Source organism: Pan paniscus, chromosome 1 (genome assembly GCF_029289425.2).
Source record: "Pan paniscus chromosome 1, NHGRI_mPanPan1-v2.0_pri, whole genome shotgun sequence".
Classification (NCBI taxonomy): domain Eukaryota; kingdom Metazoa; phylum Chordata; class Mammalia; order Primates; family Hominidae; genus Pan; species Pan paniscus.
Window position 1 is genome coordinate 159,945,186 of NC_073249.2, and position 19,622 is coordinate 159,964,807.

Consider the following 19,622-nt stretch of genomic DNA (forward strand, 5'->3'; position numbering starts at 1 on the left):
AGGCATGCAAATAGAAGTACATTTTATAGATTCATAAAAACCTTTTTTTTTTTTCGTTTTTTCCTATCTTAGATTTTCTGATTCTTGATAACCTGTTTCACAACCCTGGGCAGTTGTCAGCTAAATAGCCTTAAATGTGCATGTTAAAGGAAACAACTCAGGTGAAAGTCAGATGGCAAAATTTACATTAGAAGATGCGGAGAGAAAAAGTTTTATGTGCTAGAAGGAAATGAAAACGGATTTAATTGACATTAAACATAAAATTGTAGAAATTATAAAAGTCTTTTTAATGCACATACACACAGATTCTATAGCTTTTACTTCAGAACTTTTAGCCACGAGATAAATACAAATTCACTGGCTTGCTAAAAGAACTTATTGGATCAAAACTGGTTTTTATCTTAACAGAAAAGTAACAGCAGATTTAGAGCAGGCAGAAAAGGAAAAAAAAATAGAGAAAAAGAGGACTTAGGAACTCTATAGTTTGCAGGTTGACCTTGTAAATGTGCACAAAGACCATATTATTTCCATTTTACGTAAACTTTGGCAAGTAGAGGTGCCGTGAAACCTATGGAGTGCTAGGAAGATGCATTCTGCTTGTTTTCACCTCACTCTGAGATTATTTATTTCCCACTATTTATTTTTTTATTGTTTTTTTTTTTTCTAAAGGAGGAACAGAGCTGTGGCCTGGGGTTTTTGTGTGGTGGATTGATATGTGCTGTTTGTGGACAGGACTCCACTGTGTGTCACCACTGAGTCGTTTCCACCTTTTTTTTTGTTTGTTTTTTTGAGACGGAGTTTTGCTCTGTTGCCCAGGCTGGAGTGCAGTGGCGCGAGCTCGGCTCACTGCAACCTCCGCGCCCCGCCCCCCCTCCCCGGGTTCACACCGTTCTCCTGCCTCAGCCTCCCGAGTAGCTGGGACTACAGGTGCCCGCCACCACGCCTGCCTAATTTTTTGTATTTTTAGTAGAGATGGGGTTTCACTATGTTAGCCAGGATGGTCTCGATCTCCTGACCTCGTGATTCGCCGGCCTCGGCCTCCCAAAGTGCTGGAATTACAGGCGTGAGCCACCGCGCCCGGCCTCCACCTTCTTACTGTGTCTCAGTTTCTCTCTCCAGAGGTCTGTGACCTCAGAGAGGGCTCAAAATGCTGGGTCATCAGCCCTTATATATATTTCCTGGACAAGCCATTTTTAAAATTAATTTTTGTTGGGGATTTCCCTGCAGGGCCACAATTGCCCAGATACTCCCACGAGGCCCCAGGGTACCCAGGGGCACCTTTCAGTTTGGAGGAGCAAATGCCCTTTTCCTTTGGAGCTGAGAAAACTCAGTCTCTCATTAACATATGAAAACAACAGTTCAGTTCCTCATCCAAATGCACACAGACAAACCGAATTAAGATTAAATTTGGGAGAAAAAGCAATGAAGACTTTGTAGAATGCATCTTTGAACTAGAATTAGGATCCTTAAACAACAACTTCAAACCAGAACAAACAACAACAAAAATCCCCAACAATATCATCACTGAGCGCTCTAATTGTGAGGAGAAATTAAGACCAGCTGGTTGTTAATCTTAACTTGAGCCAAGGAAAACGCCAAGTCAGTTACTTACCTAGGGATGGGTCTCAGGCTGAAGACTGCTTTCTACCATCTTAGAAGCAGGAAAGAAAAAACAAACAAACAAAAAAACCCTCATTTTCCCTGTTGGAAGCAAGCTCAAACTCCATAAAGGAGTTACCTGCCTTCCATCGTCACGGAAGCAGGAAAAACTTGCCATTCTTGTGTTGGAAGGAAGTAAAACTCCAAAAAAAAGGGAGTTGTACAGCAAAATAAACTTTAGATCTCTAGCAAATTTTGGGAGATCAGGGATTCTCTGAAGGGGGTGCTCTCAGACCTCAGCAAATGGCCCTATTGGTTTGAGCCATAAAGTTAGCTCATGCTGTTAACAAGCACTGATAGGAAATTTGTCAAAGGTCAGGGGCATCCACGCTCAGAATCCCTTTGTGGTTACCAAAATGTGAACCCCAAAAATTTGAGACAGGTCTCAGTTAATTTAGAAAGTTTATCTGGCCAAGGTTGAGCATGCGCGCCCGTGACTCAGCCTCAGGAAGTCCTGGAAACATGTGCCGAAGATGGTTGGAGCACAGCTTCGTTTTATACATTTTCCGGAGGCATGAGACATCATTCAGTATATGTAAGAAGTACATTGGTTCCATCCAGAAAGGTGGAACAACTTGAAGCAGAGAGAAGGCTTCCAGGTCACAGGTAGGTGAGAGACAAATGGCTGCAGTCTTTTGAGTTTCTTTTTTTTTTTTGAGACACAGTCGCACTCTGTCGCCCCAAGCTGGAGTGCAGTGGTGTGATCTTGGCTCACTATAGCCACTACCTCCCAGATTCAAGCGATTCTCCTGCCTCAGCCTCCCAAGTAGCTGGGATTACAGGTGTGTGCCACCACACTCAGCTAATTTTTTTTTTTTTTTGTAGACATGAGGTTTCCACATGTTGGCCAGGCTGGTCTGAAACTCCTGACGTCAAGTAATCTGTTCCCAAAGTGCTGGGTTTACATGTGTGAGCCACCGTGCCCGGCTTCATTCTTTTGAGTTTCTGATAAGCCTTTCCAAAGGAGGCAATCAGAAAATGCATCTATCAGCTGGGCACGGTGGCTTATGCCTGTAATCCCAGCACTTTGGGAGACCAAGGCGGGCAGATCCTGAGGTCAGGAGTTTGAGACCAGCCTGACCAATGTGGCAAAAACCTGTCTCCACTGAAAATACAAAAATTAGCCAGGTGTGGTGATACACGCCTATAATCCCAGCTACTTGGGAGACTGAGGCTGGAGAATCACTTGAACCTTGGAGGCAGAGGTTGCAGTGAGCCAAGATTGAGCCACTGCACTCCAGCCTGGGCAACAGAGTGAGACTCTGTCTCAAAGAAAAGAAAAAAATATGCATCTATCTCAGTGAGCAGAGGGATGACTTTGAATAGAATGGAAGGCAGGTTTATCCTGAGCATTTCTCAGCTTGACTCCTTCCTTAGCTTAGTAATTTTGGAGGCCAAGATACTTTCCTTTCACAAGTATGAAGAGTAAGGCAATATTTTGAGTTGGATATAATGATTTGGAGATTATTCATTGTTTCAATAAATGTATTAAACAGCCACTGTATTATGTACTGTGATATTGTAAAACAAATATTTATTTGGTCTTTGATCAAATGGTCCTTAGAATCTCCAGAGTGTTGTCTTTTTGTATGCTAATGAGTTGACCATGGCTAGTACCTTCTAGGTAGCTTCAGGATGGGGGTTAGTCATCTGGAAGACAAAAGCATGATTATAGGGTTGGGACCTTCAGCCCCACCAACCAAACCTTCAGGGAGGGGAGAGAGGCTGAATGTTAAGTTGATCACCAATAGCCAACAGTTTCATCAATCATGCCTACTTAATAAAACCTCCATAAAAACCAAAAGGACTGGGTTCAGAGAGCTTCTGGATAGCTGGGCACATGGAGGTTTCTGAAAGGTGGTGTGCCCAGAGAGAGCATGTAAGCTACTGGCTCTTCCCTTGCCGTATGCATCTTTTAATCTGTATCCATTGTAATATACTTTATAATAAACCAGTAAAAGTAAGTGTTTCTCTGAGTTCTGTGATCCACTCTAGCAAATCAACTGAACCCAGGGAGAGGGTTGTGGGAACCCTGATTTTATAGCAGGTCATTCAGAAACAGGCCACAACCTATTTTTTCAACTGCCATTCGAAGTCAGAGGTAGTCTTATGGGACTGAGCTCTCTGCCTGTAGGATCTGAGACTATCTTCAGGTAGATAGTGCTGGAATTGAATTGGAGGACACCCAGATGGTATCCACTGCGGAACTGATTGTTTAGTTGGTGTGTGGGGAGAAACCCTACACATTTGGCCACAGAAATCTGTATTGATTGTTGTGGTGTGAGAGCAGAGCAGAAACAGTTTATGTTTTTTCCACACTTGGGTACTGTTGTAAGCATTAGGGATACAACAGGGAATGAAAGAGCCTAAAGTTCCTACCCTCATGGAACTTAGATTCCAAGGGGAAGCAATAACTGATTCACAAGATAAATAAGTTAAAGATATACTATGTTAGATAGTAAAAAGTTCTAAGGAGAAAAATAAGGCAAGAAGATGTGAAGTACTTGAGAGAGAATTTTGACATTTTAGAAAGGGAAGCCACGGAAGGCCTGAGGCACAGGGGCTGCCCCTGTTGTTCTGGCATTTGGCCATGGAGTGATTAGGGCAGGTGGGGAAAGGGTAGTTTTTCATTAAAGACCTAAAGAAAGTGAGGATGCTAAGTATGTACCTGTATGAGAAAGAGCATTTCAGGCAAAGGAAACATAAATTCAAGTCTTTGATATGAAAATGTTCCCAGCATGAATATAAAGGATGCCACTATGGCTGAAGCAGAGTAAACAAGGAAGAGATCACGAAAGATGAAATCAGAGGCCTAGCTGTATGCATGTAAGACTTTTTAAGTCATAGTAAGGACTTAGGCTTTTATTCTGAATGGGATGGTAAATGAAGGATTTCGAGTAGTCATATTTTATTTTATTTATTTATTTTTATTTTATTTTATCTTATTGTTCTATATTTGTTTGAGACAGGGTCTCGCTCTGTTGCCCAGGCTGGAGTACAGTGGCATAATCATAGCTCACTGTAACCTTGAACTCCAGACCTCAAGCAATCCTCCTGTCTCAATCTTCCAAAGTACTGGGATTACAGGCATAAGTCACTGTGCCCAACCCTTACATGTGTTTTAAAGAGGTCATTGTGGTTGTTACGTGGAGGATAAACTTCAGGGGATCAAGGTTAAGTAGGAAGATGAAGCGAAAGGCTATTGCAATAATCCAAGAGAGATAGGATAGTGTTTGGACCAGGATGGTAGCAACAAGAGTGGTGACAAATGAATGGATTCCAGATGTATTTTGAAAATTTTTTTTCACCCAAGCAACTGGAAGAGTAAAGTTGCCCTTAACAAAAATAGGGAAGAGTGCAAGAGGAGTGGATTTGCTGGATGGGGTGAGGGTGATGTGGTGGTGGTGGTGGTAGTGGTAGTGGTAGAGGTTAATGTCAGGAACTTAGTTTTGGACATGCTAAGTTTCAGTTAGTGATGTCAAGTAGGCAAGCAGATATACAGAGGAGAGGTCTAGTTAGAGATATACATATATTTGGGAATAATTTTCACATAGATTACTTTTAAGTCATGGCATTAGATGAGTTAACCAGACTGTGAATGTAAATAGAAAAGAGAAGTGCAAGGATGATTGCCACAGAAAAGGGAAGAGGAAAACCAAGCAAAGAGAGTGTCCTACGATCCAAGTTAAAAAAAAAAAAAGAGAGAAAAGAATAAACAGCTGGGTCGAATGCTGCAGATAGGAAAGATGAAAACATTGAAATGACCATTATTAGAGTTAGTATTGTGGAGGTGATTGGACCTTGGTAATAATCCTTTTGATGGAATGATAAGGGCAAAAACCTGATCAGACTCTATTCAAGAGAGACTCTGTGTGTGTGTGTGTGTGTGTGTGTGTGTGTGTGTGTGTGTGTGTGTGTAGAGAGAGGTGGAAACAATAAATAGGAGATTTTTCCCAAGGGTTTGCTATAATTAAAGGAAACATGAATGACTGATAGCTGGAAAGACAGGTGAAGTAAAGAGAAGTTTCTTATTTGTTTAAGATGGGAGAAATAACAGCTTGTTTACATGCTGAAGGTAATAATCCAATAGAGAGAGAAAAACTTAATGATGCAGAGAGAGAACTGCTAGGGCAATGTCCGTGAATAGGCAGAAAAGAAATGGAATCTGGTATGCATGTAGAGGGAGTGACCTAAACTGCAATAATAGAGAATTCATTCAGAGTAACAAGAAAAAAATAGAGAATATAGGCACAGATATAGGCAAGTGCATAGATGTGACAGTGGGAGTATGAAGAAGTTACCAGATTGCTTCAGTTTTCTCATTCAGATGGCTGAGAGTGAAAATGTGAGAGGAGGTTTTCATATTTGAAGAAAGAGAAGGTATAAGATAGCCTTAAAGAGTGTAGTAAAAAATGGACCAAGAAAATACAGATTGCTGGCACATTAAGGACCTTGATTAAGTTAATGACCCATAATTTAAAGTGAGACCTGTCATCATAGTTGGGTATTTTTCTTCCAGTTTCATTTAGCTGCACAGGTCGAGTTAAAATATAGTGTATTATTACAAAATTTAGGGTATAGTTAGTCTAATAGATAGGAAGTCATTGCCATTGAAAAAATAGTTTATTATTCACAGTTCCAAGGAAGAGGGGGCCCACCACACCACAGGGGACTACCCAGAAGTAATGAATGAAGCAGCATAGACAACTTTAAGATTAGCTACTTTGAATAATCTCAGTAGGTTCTGGGGCACAGGAGCTGCCCCTCTTGGTCTGAGATTTGGCCATGGGGTGATTAGGACAGGTATAGTGGCACAGAGTGTAAAAACCCCATAATGGTGTGGATTCTGGATTGCTTAGTTTGCATGCCTGGGAGGAGGACTCCTCTTAGTAAAGAGGATGGGAGGCAAGAAGAGAGGCCAGAGGCCAAGACAAGGTAACTTAGGCATAGCATCACGTTGTCCAGAATAGGGCATGTGTTTGACCCATGCATGTAGGTCAGATGTTACAGTATCAAATTTACAGACACTATAAACATGGTTAATATACAGGTATAGGCTCAAAGTAAGAGGATAATTGGAAATAACCATGATTTTGGTTTTGCCAGCAAGTATGCTGAAATGAAGGGAAAGGTATGGTAAGAATGTAAGTAAAGAATGATTATAATAATTCACTATCAATTAAAGTAACTAACCATAACCTCAAGAGGGAAGAGATGGCATGAGAAAGATGGTAGAGGAATAAAGCATGGTAGAATCAAGGGCCTGAAGGTCATAATAGGGTTGAAGGATTGTTGAAGGATTGGAGTTTGAGAGGGTATATAAGCTGGAAAAATAGGAAATGCTGATTGACCTTCTAAAAACAAAAGCCACATGTATGACCATGGGAGTAAGTGTCTGAAGTAGCAAGGCAGGTAAAATCATTTATGTGAGAAGATTTCAAGGAGCTAAGAGGTCAGGGTATTTGAAGGATTACCTTCATGGATATTGAAATGCTCAAGAATTATGCCAGAAGTAGCTATTAGAGATAGAGCCAGTGACTTAGGATATGAAATCTTCAGAGGATGGTAGAAGAGAAAGGTAAATGCCATAAGAAAGTAGAGTACTTGTGGTCATTGAAACCATGGAATTTACTCAGGGATAGTGTATATAGTGAGAAATCAGGTAACTAAGATTTGAGCCTAAATGTAATCTGTAAAAGGGGAGCTCAAAGGAAAAGGGAATGGGAGGACTGGATTTTGTAAGGATAGTAAGGCAAAATGTTAAGGAGGAAGAGAATGAGAGAGTTGAAGGTAATGGCAAAAGAGTGACTCAATTGATAAATTGTGGATTCAAGATTAATAGAGAAAAGAGAAATCTAAAATGTTCTGATTATTTGGTAGAAATGGAAAGGTCAGGTGATTAGAGGTCTCAAGGAGGTTGAAGAATAGTCTGTGGTATGAGAGAAACTAATCTGAGAAGTCAATTTGAAGAAGGAATGGTCAGCTGAAGAAGAAAGAGTAAAGCTAGATTGTAGTTACAGAGCAAAAAGAGAAGTCATGTAGTAGGCAGTATTACTGACTAACATTTTAAGAAGTTGGACTGAAAGGAAGGAGAGATATAGTAATAGGTAGAGGAAGACATAGTTAAAGGAAGGATTTTCAAGTTGAGGAGATGATTGGGGCATAATTTTGTGCTCACAGGGAAAAGAGAAAAAAATAAGGTAGGAGACCTGGAATTATGGATGAAGAAGAGTCCCTGAGACACCAGTGACAGGTTTCAGAGTTCACATAAAAGGTTAGTCTTAGATAAGAATGGCAACTCTTTTACTGAGAAAGGAAAAAAGAGATAAGTGAGTTTGTAGGAGGTGGGAGAAGAATTTAAAGGAGGTAGTGAAATAATTTGAAGGAATTTTTACATGAATGATAGTTTATTATTTTTTTTAGAGATGTTGGGGGTTAAGTCCTTAGAGATAGAAGGAGAATAGGGTAGGATACTTAAATGTAAGTTTGAAATAGTGCACAAATGGAATTCATTTACTCATATATTTTAAAAATATTTATTAAGTGTCCATGGTATACTAGGCACTGTGCTGGGTGCTAGGGATACAGCAGTGAACAAGACAAAGTTCCTGCCCTAAACATGCTTACATTCTGTAGAGGGGTGGACAACAAAAAATGTCAAGTAACGATAAATGCTATGAAGAAAAATAAAATATGAAAACTGGATTGATCGTTATTTAAAAATATTTTATTCTTGTCAGATTTTTTATGATTTAAAAAATAAATGTATTATTCAAAATGTTTTCTTTGGAAGCATATTTTTATAATCTCAGGGAGGATCATACCCATTTTATAGAAATCCATATTACAGAGTACTAGAAGGAATAAAATGATAAGGTAAGTCCTTGTCTTAAGGAATTTACAGGGTAAATCCAAAAGTGAAAAAATATTTTTTCATGGATATAAATATTTTGATTGTAACTTCTCTTCTTATTAAAAAGGGCACGGTGGCTCATGCCTGTAATCCTAGCACTTTGGGAGGCTGAGGTGAGACGATCACGAGGCCAGGAGTTTGAGACCAGCCTGGCCAACATGGTGAAACCCCTCTCTACTAAAAATGCAAAAATTAGCCAGGCATGGTGGTGCACACCTGTAGTCCCAGCTACTTGGGAGGCTGAGGCAGAAGAATCGCTGTGGGGAAAAGCAAGAGAGATCAGATTGTTACTGTGTCTGTGTAGGAAGAAGTAGACATAGGAGACTCCATTTTGTTATGTACTAAGAAAAATTCTTCTGCCTTGAGATTCTGTTAATCTATAACCTTACCCCCAACCCCGTGCTCTCTGAAACATGTGCTGTGTCAACTCAGAGTTAAATGGATTAAGGGTGGTGCAAGATGTGCTTTGTTAAACAGATGCTTGAAGGCAGCATGCTCCTTAAGAGTCATCACCATTCCCTAATCTCAAGTACCCAGGGACACAAAAACTGCGGAAGGCCGCAGGGACCTCTGCCTAGGAAAGCCAGGTATTGTCCAAGGTTTCTCCCCATGTGATAGTCTGAAATATGGCCTCGTGGGAAGGGAAAGACCTGACCGTCCCCCAGCCCGACACCCGTAAAGGGTCTGTGCTGAGGAGGATTAGTAAAAGAGGAAGGAATGCCTCTTGCAGTTGAGACAAGAGGAAGGCATCTGTCTCCTGCCTGTCCCTGGGCAATGGAATGTCTCGGTATAAAACCCGATTGTATGTTCCATCTGCTGAGATAGGGGAAAACCGCCTTAGGGCTGGAGGTGGGACATGCGGGCAACAACACTGCTCTGTAAGGCATTGAGATGTTTATGTGGATGCACATCTAAAGCACAGCACTTAATCCTTTACCTTGTCTATGATGCAAAGACCTTTGTTCACGTGTTTGTCTGCTGACCTTCTCCCCACAATTGTCTTGTGACCCTGACACATCCCCCTCTTCGAGAAACACCCACGAATGATCAATAAATACTAAGGGAACTCAGAGGCTGGCGGGATCCTCCATATGCTGAACGCTGGTTCCCTGGGTCCCCTTATTTCTTTCTCTATACTTTGTCTCTGTGTCTTTTTCTTTCCCAAGTCTCTCGTTCCACCTTACGAGAAACACCCACAGGTGTGGAGGGGCAACCCACCCCTACAAATCGCTTGAACCCAGGAGGCGGAGGTTGCGGTGAGCCGAGATCACGCCACTGCACTCCAGCCAGGGTGACAGAGCGAGACTCCGTCTCAAAAAAAAAAAAAAGTAGTATATAATTTAGGAAGGAACACGCTATTCTTTCTCAGCCTTTATTAATCATGTTTAAATCTGCCTATGTAACTGCACTACACACTCATGTGTGCTTACTATGTGCCAGGGACTTACTAACCATAATTCAAAAATTAATTGATTTAATCCTCATAATAACCTATGAGTTAAGTACTATTATTATCCTCATTTTGCAGACAAAGAAACTAAGACCCAGAGAAGTCAGCATGGACTTAGGATCTGACTGCCTGGGTTCAAATCTCAACCATTGTAGGAATGTTTCCCCTTAAAGCCTCGGTGGCTTTATATAAAATAATATTAATAGCAACCTCTTGGAATTATGAGGAGAAAGTGATGTAATATATGCCAACTCTTTAGAACTATGTTTATACATAATAAGATTTCAAATAGTTATCATTATTTTTTGTTATATGTTTAGATTGTTCACATGTTTTTACAGGAAATCTACTTTTTTATTGTTGGTTGATTTTTCTTTTCAATCTTGAATCCTTTGCATTATATTTTATTTTTCTTATATAGGAACAATGCCACACAACCAAAGAAGTCTATTAGCTTTTTTGCTACAATGAAAGCAACTTCAGTGAAAGGATATACTGGTGCAAATCAAAGCAGAATGGCTGTGTCCAAAACCGTGCTTATTCCACCTGAACTGAAAACTGTAGAAAAAACAAATCCCAGTATAAAGACAACACAGGTAATATTCTTAGAATTCTGAGTTTATTTGAAAATGGCACTATGAAAAACTCAATTGAAATGTTAAAGATAGAAAATATGCTGCTTTCAGATAATCACTCGTAATTTTGAAATACTGATTTTGTTAATTTTTACCACATATTATTCCATACAACATAATACTGACACTTGGCTCCTATAACTAGTTATTGATAAGAAGAATATTTGAGTGGAATGAGAAAAGTCTATTCATGACCTTAAGAACTATTTGCTTATGGTATTAATTATATACATTACAACTATATTTCACTGTTGTCAGCAATATAGTCTTGAAAATACAACAAAATTATTTGTCATAAAGTCAGTTATTTTGCCTTACTAGAAGATTCATAATTAAGAATTGACTCTTTTAAACTTTTAATCAAATGATTATATATATACAGAAAAGCATATAATATATAATTTTGAATGGGTTCAGCATTTGTTTAGATGGGACATTAAAAGCAGAGTCCATAAAAGATAAAATTCATAAATTGGACTTCATCAAAATTAAAACTTTTTCTCTTTGAAAGACATTGATAACAGAATGCAAAGAAATGTGACACAATGGGGAAAATTATTTACAAAGCATATTTTGATAAAATACTTATAACTAAAATGTATAAACAACCTTCAAAGCAATATTAAGACAACCCAATTTTTAAAAATTAGCAAAATACTTGAGCTAACACTTCACCAGAGTAGATAAACAGATAGCATGGGAGCACATGAAAAGATGATCAGTATTAATTAAAAACCATACAATACTGCTAAGTACCTATTAGAATGGCTAAAATTAAAAGACTGATCATATCAAGTATTGACAAGTATGTGGAGGAACTAAAACTCTCACATGGCTGGTAGACATGGAAAATAGAAAACAATTATTTGTCAACTTATTAAATGTTAACATATACCTACTATATCATCCAGCTATTCCATGTCTAGGTATTTACCAAGAGAAAAGAAAGTATAAGTTTATATAAACACTACTACATGAATGTTCATAGCACCTTTATATATAATGGCAGAAAACGAAAACAACTCTCATTTTATTAAACAACTACTATATATTTGCACATATGTATTTCACTTATTTATGTGTGTATATACACATACACATATATATGAATACATGCATTTAAATATATATGCATATGTATATATACACACACAAAGTATATTTCATTTATTTATATATATATAAAATTATTTTCTCCAATGGTGAAAGACTGAAAGCATCTCTCCTAAGGTCCAAGAACAAAAGGAGGATGCCTGCTTTTACCACTTCTCTTCAACATAGTAGTGGCAGTCCTAGCCAGGGCAATTGAGCAAGGAAAAGAAATAAAAGGCATCCAGCTGGGCATGGTGGCTTATGCCTTTAATCCCAGCTCTTTGGGAGGCCAAGGCAGGCGGATCACTTGAGGTCAGGAGTTCAAGACCAGCCTGGCCAAATGGCGAAACCCCGTCTCTACTAAAAATACAAAAAAACTAGCCAGCCGTCGTGGCAGGTGCCTGTAATCCCAGCTACTTGGGAGTCTGAGGCAGGAGAATCACTTGAACCTGGCAGGCAGAGGGTTGCAGTGAGCAGCGAGAGCGCCATTGTACTCCAGCTTGAGGAACAGACTGAGACTCTGTCTCAAAATAATAAAAGGCACCCAGATCGGAAAGGAAGAAGTAAAGTTCTCTCTGATGTGATCTATATGCAGGACACTAAAAATTACACATACACACACACACAACTAAAAAATTCTGCAAAGTTGCAGGATAGAAAATCAACAACACAAATTAGTTGCATTTCTAACAATGAATTTCCAAAAAGGAAATTAAGAAACAGATTGCATTTACAATAGCATCAAAAATAATAAAATACTTAGGGATAAACATAACAAAGGAGGCCAAAGATTTGTATGCTGAAAACTACAAAACACAAAAGAAAGGAAAGAATACACCAGTAAACAGAAAGACATTTCTTGTTCATAGATTGGAAGGCGTAATAGTGTTAGGATGTCAATACTACCTAAAGTGACTTACAGATTCAATACATTCCCTCCAAAATCCCAGTGATATTTTTTCAGAAGTAGAAAAACCTATCCTAAAATGTATATGAAATATCAAGAGATGCAAATAGCCCAAACAATCTTGAATAAGAACAAAGTTGGAAGTCTCATACTTCCTGATTTTAAAATTTATTACACATCTATAGTAATCCAAACAGGGTGGTAGTGGAATAAAGACAAACATACAGTATAGACCAATGGAATGGAATGGCCCAGAAATAAAATTTCACATATATGGTCAAATGGTTTTGACAAAGAAGCCAAGATTACGCAATGGAGAAAAGACAGTTTTGTCAACAAATCTTGTTGGGACAACTGGATATCCACATGGAAAAGAATGAAGTTGGATCCTTACCTTATACCATCTGCAAAAATAAATTCAGAATGGATCAAAGACCCCAAATAAGAGCTAACTCTGTAAAATTCCTAGAGGAAAATAGGGAAAAGAAATTATTTGCCAACAATTTCTTGCATATGACAACAAAAGCATATGCAGCTAAAGAAAAAATATATATATTGGACTACATTAAAATTAGAAATTTCTGTCTATCAAAAGACATTAACAGAGTGAAAAAACAACCCACAGGATGGTACAAAATATTTGCAAATTATATATTTGATGAGATGCTAATAACCAGAATATATAAATAACTACAAATTAACAACAAAGAAACAGCCCAATTAAAAGAATGGGCAAATAACTTGATTAGATATTTTTACAAAGAAGATGTACAAATAACCAACAAACACAGGAAAAGATACTCAACATCACTAAACATTAGGGAAATGCAAATCAAAATCACAGTAAGACACCACTTCATACCCATTATGACAGCTACTATTAAAAAAAACAAAACAAAATAAGTGTTGGTAAGACATGGAGGAATTGAAACCCTTGCATACTGTTAGTGGATTGTGAAATGGTGTGGCCACTATGAAAAATGGTATTGTAGGGCCAGGCATGGTGGCTCACACCTGTAATCTCAGCACTTTGAGAAGCTGAGGCAGGAAGATTGCTTGATGCCAGGCTCAGAACTTTGGGAGGCTGAGGCGGGAGGATTGCTTGAGGTCAGGAGTTTGAGACCAGCCTGAACAACATAGCAAGACCCCATCTCTATAAGAAAATGAAAAAATAAATTAGCCAGGTGTGGTGGCAAAAGCCTGTAGTCCTAGATGCCTAGATGCTCAGGAGAATCACTTGAGCCCAGAATTTCAAGGCTACAGTGAGCTATGATCGTGCCACTGCACTCTAGCCTAAATGACAGAGCTATATCCTTTCTCAAAAGAAAAAAGGAAAGAAAAACAGTATCGTGGGTCCTCCAAACCTTGAAAGTAGAATTACTATATGATTCAGGAAGGAGTATATATCAAAAGACTTAAAAGCAGAGTTTCAAACAGATATTTGTACAACCATCTTCATATCAGCATTATGCACAATAGCTAAAAGGTGAAAGCAACTAAAGTCCTCATCCACAAATGACTGGATACACAAAAAGTGGTATATATACACAATGAAATATTCAACCTTAAAATATAATGAAAAATCATTGATGAAATTAAAATCTACATTAGAAAAATATTCACTAATAGAAATAATGTACTATTGTGATGGTGACAGGTAAATAATCAGTAAGTTAAAGAAGAAATTAAAAGGAAAATCAGAAAATATTCTGAGATGATAGATAATCAAGACACAACATACCAAAGCTTATGGGATACAGCTAAAGCACTGCTTAGAGGGAAATTTGTAGATACACATTTGTATTAGAAAGAAGAAAGATCTCAAATAACTTACCCTTCCAACTGAAGAAACTGAAAAAAAAGAGTGAATAACACAAAATAACATGAAATAAGCAGAAGGAAGGAAATAAGAAGTATTTGGGTGGAAATTAATGAAATATTGAATAGAAAAACAATAGAGAAAATCAATGAAAACAAAAGCTGATTCTTTAAAAAGATCAACAAAATTGAAGGGAAAAGCATCTTAAAAAATCCAGCATCTTTTCATGATATAAACATGCAACAAACTAGGAATAGAAGGGAATTTCCTCAACTTGACAAAGGATTTACAAAAACCCCACAGCTAACATTATACTTAATCGCACTTAATCTCCTTATGATCAGGAACAAGACAAGTCCTTGCATTGCTATTCAACATTATCATGGAGGTTCTAGGCATGTAAATTAGACAAGAAAAAGAAATAAAAGGCATCCAGGTTGGAAAGTAAGAGGTAAAAACATCTTTATTTGCAGATGACATGATGTTATATATACAGACTCCTAAGGAATTCACTAAAAAACTATTAGGACTTGCAAATGAGTTTTGTAAGGTTGCCGGATACATGATCAATATGCAAATGAATTGTATTTCTAGACACATGCATAGAACCATTTGAAAATTAAGAATGATTTATTTCACAATAGCATCAAAAACAGTAAAATACTTAGGAATAAATGTAATAAAAGAAGTGCAAAATGTATGCTCTGAAAACTATAAAACGTTATTGAAAGAAATTAAATAAGATCTAATTCAATGGGAAAGTATCCCATGGTCATGATCAAAAGACCTCCTATTGTTAAGATCGTTATACTCCCCAAACTGATCTGTAAACTTAACACAATTGTTATCAGAATTCCAGCTGACTTCTTTCTACAAACTGACAACTGATTCTAAAATTCATATGGGGCCCGGCACAGTGGCTCACACCTGTAATCCCAGCACTTTGGGAGGCCAAGGCAGGTGGATCACCTGAGACCAGGAGTTCGAGACCACCCTGAACAACATGGTAAAACCCCATCTCTACTAAAAATACAAAGTTAGCTGGGTGTGGTGGTGTATGCCTGTAATCCCAGCTACTCGGGAGGCAGAGGCAGAAGAATTGCTTGAACTTGGGAGGCAGAGGCAGTAGAATCGCTTAAACTTGGGAGGCAGAAGTTGCCGTAAGCCAAGATCGCAACCATTGCACTCCAGCCTGGGCAACAAGAGCAAAACTCTGTCTCAAAAAAATAAAAAAATAATAAAATAAAATTCATATGGAATCACAGGGGACCCAGAAGAGCCAAAATCATCCTGAAAAAGAGCAAAGTAGGACGATTCACACTTCACTGTTTCAAAAGTTACAAAGCAATAGTAATCAAAATCATGTGTTATTGGCACAAAGATAGACATGTAGATCAATGGGATACAATTGAGAGTTCAGAAATAAACCCATTTACCTAAAGTCAACTGATTTTTTATGAGTGCCGAGATCACTCAATGGGGAAAGGATATTCTGTTGAACAAATTGTGCCAGGATCACTGGATTGCCACCTGGAAAAGAATGAACTTAGACCCTTACCTCATATTTTCAAACTAATTCAAAATTTATTAAAGACAGATTTAAGAGCTAAAACTGTAACACTCTTAGAAGAAAACATAGGGGTAAGACCTTGGATTTGGCATAGGATTCTTATATGTGACACTAAAAGCATACGTAACAAAAGAAAAAGTAGCCAAATTTGACCTTATGAAAATTTTTAAATGTTTGCATCAGAAGCATATACAGAGTGAAAAGATAACCCACAGAAATAGAAAATATTTGTGAAACATATATCTGATAAGAGCTTGGATCATATATAAAGAACTCTTACAATTAATTAATAAAGACAAATAATTATTCATCATACAATCTGAATGCTCATTTCTCAAGAAAATATATACAAATGATCAAAAAGCATATGAAAATATGGTGGGCATTGTTAGTCATCAGAGAAATTGAAATCAAGCCCACAATGAAATATTCACTTTATACCCACTAAGATGGCTAGAATCAAAGAGTCACATAACAAGTGTTAGAAGTAAAGAAAGCAGAACCCTCATACACTGCTTGTGGGAATATAAATTAGCCACTTTGTAAAATAGTTTGGAAGTGCCTCAAGAGGTTAAGCAGTGTTACCATATGAACCAGCAATCCTACTCCTAGGTGTATATACCCAAGAGAAATAAAATATATTTCCACACACAAGGGTATACACAAATGTTTCTAGTAGCATTATTCATAATAGACAAAAGGTGGAAACAACTCAAATGTCCATCAATGGAAAAGTGGGTAAAGAAAATGTTGTATAGCCATACAATAGAATATTATTCAACCATAAAAAGGAATGAAGCACTGATGCATGAATCTTGAAAATATGCTAAGTGAGACAAGCCAGTCACAAAATACTGCACAGTATATGATTCCATTCACTATCAAACTCCTGAATAGGGAAGTCTATAGAGACATGAAGATACTAGTGGTGGCCTAGGGCTGGGAGCGGAGATGTTAGGGGACTATCTTAATATGTTTTCTGTTGTTATGCTCAAGACTGGGTAATTTATGAAGCAGTGTATTTCTGACATTTCTCGAGGCTGAGAAGTCCAGGGTCAAGTGGGCACATCTGGTGAGGATCTCCTCGCTAATGGGGGACTCTCTGCAAGGTCCTGGAGTAGAGCAGGTTATTACATGGTGAAGAGTGCTCACAAGAGATGGAGAAACTGACTTTTATAACAGACCCCTCTCATGATAACTAATCCACTCCCTTGATAACCTACTTTTATTTATGAGGGCAGAGCCCTCTTGACCCAGTCACCTCCCAAAAGTCCCACCTCTCAACACTATTGCATTAGGGACCAAGTTTCTAACATAACTTTTAGAGACACATTTAAACTATAACTTTCTGCCCTTGGCCCCCAAATTCACATCCTTTTCACATGTAAAAGACATTAATTCCATCCCAGTAGCCCCAACGCCTTAACTCATTCCACCATCAACTCAAAAGCCCAGAGTCTTACCTGTGAGCCTGTGAAATCAAAACAAACTATTTACTTCCAAGATACAATGGTTGGACAGACATGGGGTATACATTCGCATTCTAAAAGGGAGAATAGGCCAGAAATAATAGGCCTCAAAACAGTCTGAACTCAGCAGAGCAAACATTAAACCTTAAAGCTGGAGAATAATATCTTTTGACTCCATGTACTGCCTTCTGGACACACTGGTGTAGGGATTGGGTCCCCAAGGCCTTGGGCATCCCTGACCCTGTGACTTTGCTGGGGTCAGTCTACAGTATAGCTCTCCCAGGCTGGCTTTGCAGGCTGATAGCTCTGTAGTTCTGGGGTCCTGTGGCAATCCTGCTCACATGTCTCCACTAGGCATTACCCTTTAGGGGCCTTCTGCAGTGTTTTTGCCCCTGTGATAAATCTCTGCATAGACTCCCAGACAATCTGATACATCCATTGGAATTAAGATGGATCTTAATTCCTCCACAGCTTTTGCTTTTTGTAAGCCTGCAGAATTAATGCCATGTGGATGCTGCCAAGGCTTATGACTCACGTCTTCTGGAGTAGTGGGTACAGCCCCAATGAGGGTCACTTGTGCCACAGCTGGGGTGGCTGACTCCTTGCCAAAATTTGGGGACCCAAGGTAGTTCTGGGTAGTGAGCTCTTGAAGGGCACCCAGGGCCTGTCCCCTGAAACCATTCTGCCCTCCTAGATCTCTGGGCCTGTGTTGGGATGAGCCACCTAGAAGATCTCTGAAATGCCTTTGGAGTCTTCTTCCACTGTCTTTATGATCCCTTCTATCTGTACTAAACTCCTTAGCAAATGGTTTCTGGGCCACACCCTTGGTTCATTCTTTACATGGCCAGGCTGAGACTTTTCCAAATCTTTCTGCTTTGCTTCCCTTTTGATTATAAATTGTTTTTTGTAAATCTCATCCCTTTGTTCTCAAATCTCACTGTAAGCAAGCAAAAGCAACCATGCAGCATCTTGAACACTTTGCTTAGATATTAATATTTATTTTGCCAGGTATCCTAGTTTGTCACTCTTAAATTTTGCCTTCCATAAATTCTGCCAAGTTGTTTACTACTTTATAACAAAGACAGCCTTTATTCCGGTTTCTAATAAGAATTTCTCATTTCTGTCTGAGACCTCATCAGAAGTCTTTACTATTCCAAATTCTACCAGTATTCTGTTCACAACCACTTAAGCAATTAAAAAGAATCAGACTTTCTCTAGTCTGCTCTTCTGAGCCCTCACCAGAATCACCCTTAGTGCTGTTTATGGCAATGCAGCCTTTTTCTAGACTGCTTCTCCAAGTTCTTCCAGCCTCTATCCACTACTCAGTTCCAAAGCCACTTCTACATTTTCAGGTGTTTGTTATTAGTCCCACTTCTTGGTATTAATTTTTTTAGTGTGTTTTCTGTTTCTGTAAATGAATACCTGATACTGGGTAATTTATAAACATAAGAATATTATTATAGTTCTGGAGGCTAGGATGTCCAGGGTCAAGGAACCACATCTGGTTAGGGCCTTGTTGCTAGTGGGGACTCTGCAGAGAGCTGAGGTGGTGCAGGGTGTCGCATGGTGAGGGAAGTTTATGAGAGGGAAACTGGCTTTTATAACAGACTTCTCTTGTGATAACTAAACCACTCCCTTGATAACCCATTTATCCATTAATTCATGAATGGATTAATCCATTTGTGAGGACAAGCTTTCATTACACAGTCACCTTCCAAAGTCAAAGCTTTCAACACTGCTGCACTGGGACCACATTTCCAACACATGAACTTTTGGTGCACACACTTAAACCATAGCAGGGATCATAATGGATACAGAGTCTCTTCTTGAAGTGTAAAAAGATTCCAAAATTAATTTTGGTGCACATATATGTGAACATATTAAAAGCTATTGAATTGTACATGTTAAAAGCAATTTAGAAAGCAAATTAATGCATATTATGTTATTGTATTTCAATTTTGAATTTTGAAAATTTAGGTAAAATGTAAAAAAGCTTTTAAAAAATTACACTTTACCAAAGCAGACAAACAAAAATTGAAAACTGGAAGCTATTAAAGAATTTTATATGAGTGATTTAAAAACCTTCCTTCAAAGATAATTCCAGATTC

General features: G+C 38.4%; 1 protein-coding gene across 1 annotated transcript in view; it reads left to right on the forward strand.

The window, feature by feature from the left end:
* DNAI4 (dynein axonemal intermediate chain 4) overlaps positions 1 to 19,622 on the forward strand; it is a 112,688-nt gene that overhangs the window by 10,053 nt on the left and 83,013 nt on the right. Inside the window, 1 exon segment of the mRNA XM_003806952.6 lies at positions 10,444 to 10,618. Coding sequence (XP_003807000.3) covers positions 10,444 to 10,618 — 175 coding nt within the window.